The 2,675-nt window shown below is 35.4% G+C and overlaps 1 protein-coding gene across 1 annotated transcript; it reads left to right on the forward strand.

Moving 5' to 3' along the window:
• Window positions 1–1,472: 1,472 nt before the first annotated feature.
• Window positions 1,473–2,417, forward strand: LOC103107603 (olfactory receptor 2AJ1-like). The gene has a single exon (XM_007516419.1). It carries the CDS (start codon window positions 1,473–1,475, stop codon window positions 2,415–2,417), a length of 945 nt encoding a protein of 314 aa, XP_007516481.1.
• The last annotated feature ends 258 nt before the right edge of the window (window positions 2,418–2,675 follow it).

Here is a 2,675-nt window from a genome sequence, read left to right on the forward strand (position 1 = left end):
CTTTAACAAGCATTTACTGAGAGCCTGTAAAGAGCAGGGACTCTATAAACAATGAGGAATAGTGATAAGTAGACATTGTTCACATATTTAAACACTAAAATGAATACTCATTTCTGAATGAGGATGAAAATGCAAATTATTAGTGGAAAATTAAAATCAGGTTTGAGTCTGGCCCCTTCTTCACTGGAGAAAATAATGTGGTATCTTTATCTCTCTCTTGTAAAAGTTTTCCTGGAGTTACTAAAGCTCTGGTGATGACAAAAAAAAAAAAGCAAAAACCAAAGTAAACAACAACAACAACAAAACTGGAATGATTTTGGACAGTGGGAAAATGTCAGTGATTGTTGCTATGTTGAATCAGATATGTGAATAATACTCAAGACTTTTAGGAACATATTTGTGACCAAGCAGTTCACTGGAAACATTACTGCTTCTGAATCTAATTATTTTTTTTGTGCTCCAAATTTTTGAGAACTGTAGTTCAAGCCAAATAAAACAGGACAATTTCACAGGCTTAAATATGCAAACCACATCTATATGGTTAACTTTTTATAAAAGTTTTATTTTATTATCTTTATTTATTGGATAGAGACAGTCAGAAATCGAGAAGGTAGGGGAGATAGAGAGGGAGAGAAAAAGAGAGACACCTGCAGCCCTGCTTCACCACTTGCAAAGCTTTCCTTTTGCAGATGGGGACTGGGGGCTCAAACCCGGGTCCTTGTGCACTGTGACATGTGTGCTCAACCAGGTGTGCCACCACCTGGTCCTATGTTAACTTTTAAAATTCTCAAAATCTTGCAAAATTGCTAGCATGTCTGAAAAGTAAATATAGTGTTAACGGTTTTGTTTACTTTGTAATAAAGATTCTCTGCATTCACAAAAATAAACTATAGGACTGGAGAGAGAGCATGATAGATATGCAAAAAAGACTTTAGTACCTGAGGTCTAAGGTTCAATCTCCAGCATCATCATAAGCCAGAGTTGAACAGTACTCTTATAAAAACAAACACTACAAATATTCATGTTATTTATGGTTTTCTACATTTTCTACATTCATGTTATTTAGTGGCATTTCTAGATTTACTTCTTCAAAGTGAAAATATAACTTGATTTAAACTTACAAGTCTATTAATCAAATGGCAAATACTTTGTCTAATATAACAACTTATTTTTTATGATCTTACTATACATTGAAGGTCAGAAATCTGTACTGGTGTTTTAATAAATTGTACCATGTGTCTATATTTATAAGTATATTTTTTTGTTTATTTACTTGTATAAAGATACATCATATATATTCAATTTGCACAAGCAACAGATTGAAAACTGATGTAATCACTGCTCATGTGAAATTAATATCTTTAGTATCTATAAAAAGAACCAATAAAATATTATTCAGTTCCTGTAAGTTAATACATTTAATAAAGGTAAAATATAATATTGAATTCCTTTTAGGTGAAGGAAAGGAGCTCATGATGGGACAGGAGAACCACACTTTCAGCACTGGCTTCATTCTTTTGGGACTATTCTCTTCTTCCCCACAAAGCCTGGTTTTCTTCTCCTTCATTTTCATCATTTTTATCATGACTGTGATAGAAAACACAGTCATGATCCTTCTCATCCTTCGGGACTCACGACTGCACACACCTATGTATTTCCTGCTCACCCATCTCTCTTTCATGGACATCTTGCACATTTCCAACATTGTGCCCAAAATGCTCACTGACTTTCTGTTGGGCAACAGAAGGATTTCCTTTGCAGGCTGTGGCTTCCAGGTATTTCTGTCCCTTACGCTGCTGGGTGGTGAGTGCCTGCTCCTGGCTGCAATGTCCTATGATCGCTATGTGGCCATCTGCCACCCTCTGCACTACCCTGTTCTTATGAATGATTCTGTCAGTCTTCTCTTGGCTGCTGGGTCCTGGCTTGTTGGGACCTTCAATTCCATAGTTCATACAGCTTATGCACTTCACTTTCCCTTCTGTGGTTCTAGAGCCATTGACCACTTTTTCTGTGAAGTTCCTGCTATGCTGAAGTTGTCCTGTGTGGACACAACCCACTATGAACGAGGAGTTTATGTGAGTGGCATCATTTTCCTACTTGTCCCTTTCTCCTTAATCTTTGCTTCTTATGTCCAAGTTATCCTTACTGTCCTCCAAATAAAATCATCAGAGGCACGGAAAAAGTCATTTTCCACCTGTTCTTTTCACATGCTTGTGGTTATAATGTATTATGGGCCATTTATTTTTACATATATGAGGCCTAAGTCTTATCACACTCCTGGTCAAGATAAATCTCTGGCTGTATTCTATACCATTCTTACTCCTAGCCTCAACCCAATTATCTACAGCTTTAGAAATAAAGATGTTCAGGCAGCAATGAAGAAATTGCTCCAAAGTAACTTTCTCCATAAAAATTAGTAGGGAAAAATTCTTGTCTCTATTCTCACTTTCAACATATTTGGAAAGAAACTAAAAATTCCCATCTTTTCAGTCGTGTATAGAATCATTTCCAGAAAATACTGATGATAAATAAAGTGATCAGATATATTTGACTTTAAACATTTTAAATACTTAAAATGTATTGTCTTGTTTATGGTACTAATTTTATAGTCACTGAAGTTACAGCAAGCAAAAGATAACTCAGTTCTCTCCCACTATAATTTTAAGAATTTTCAA

The sequence above is a fragment of the Erinaceus europaeus genome, chromosome 2 (assembly GCF_950295315.1).
Source record: "Erinaceus europaeus chromosome 2, mEriEur2.1, whole genome shotgun sequence".
NCBI classification, from domain to species: Eukaryota; Metazoa; Chordata; class Mammalia; order Eulipotyphla; family Erinaceidae; genus Erinaceus; species Erinaceus europaeus.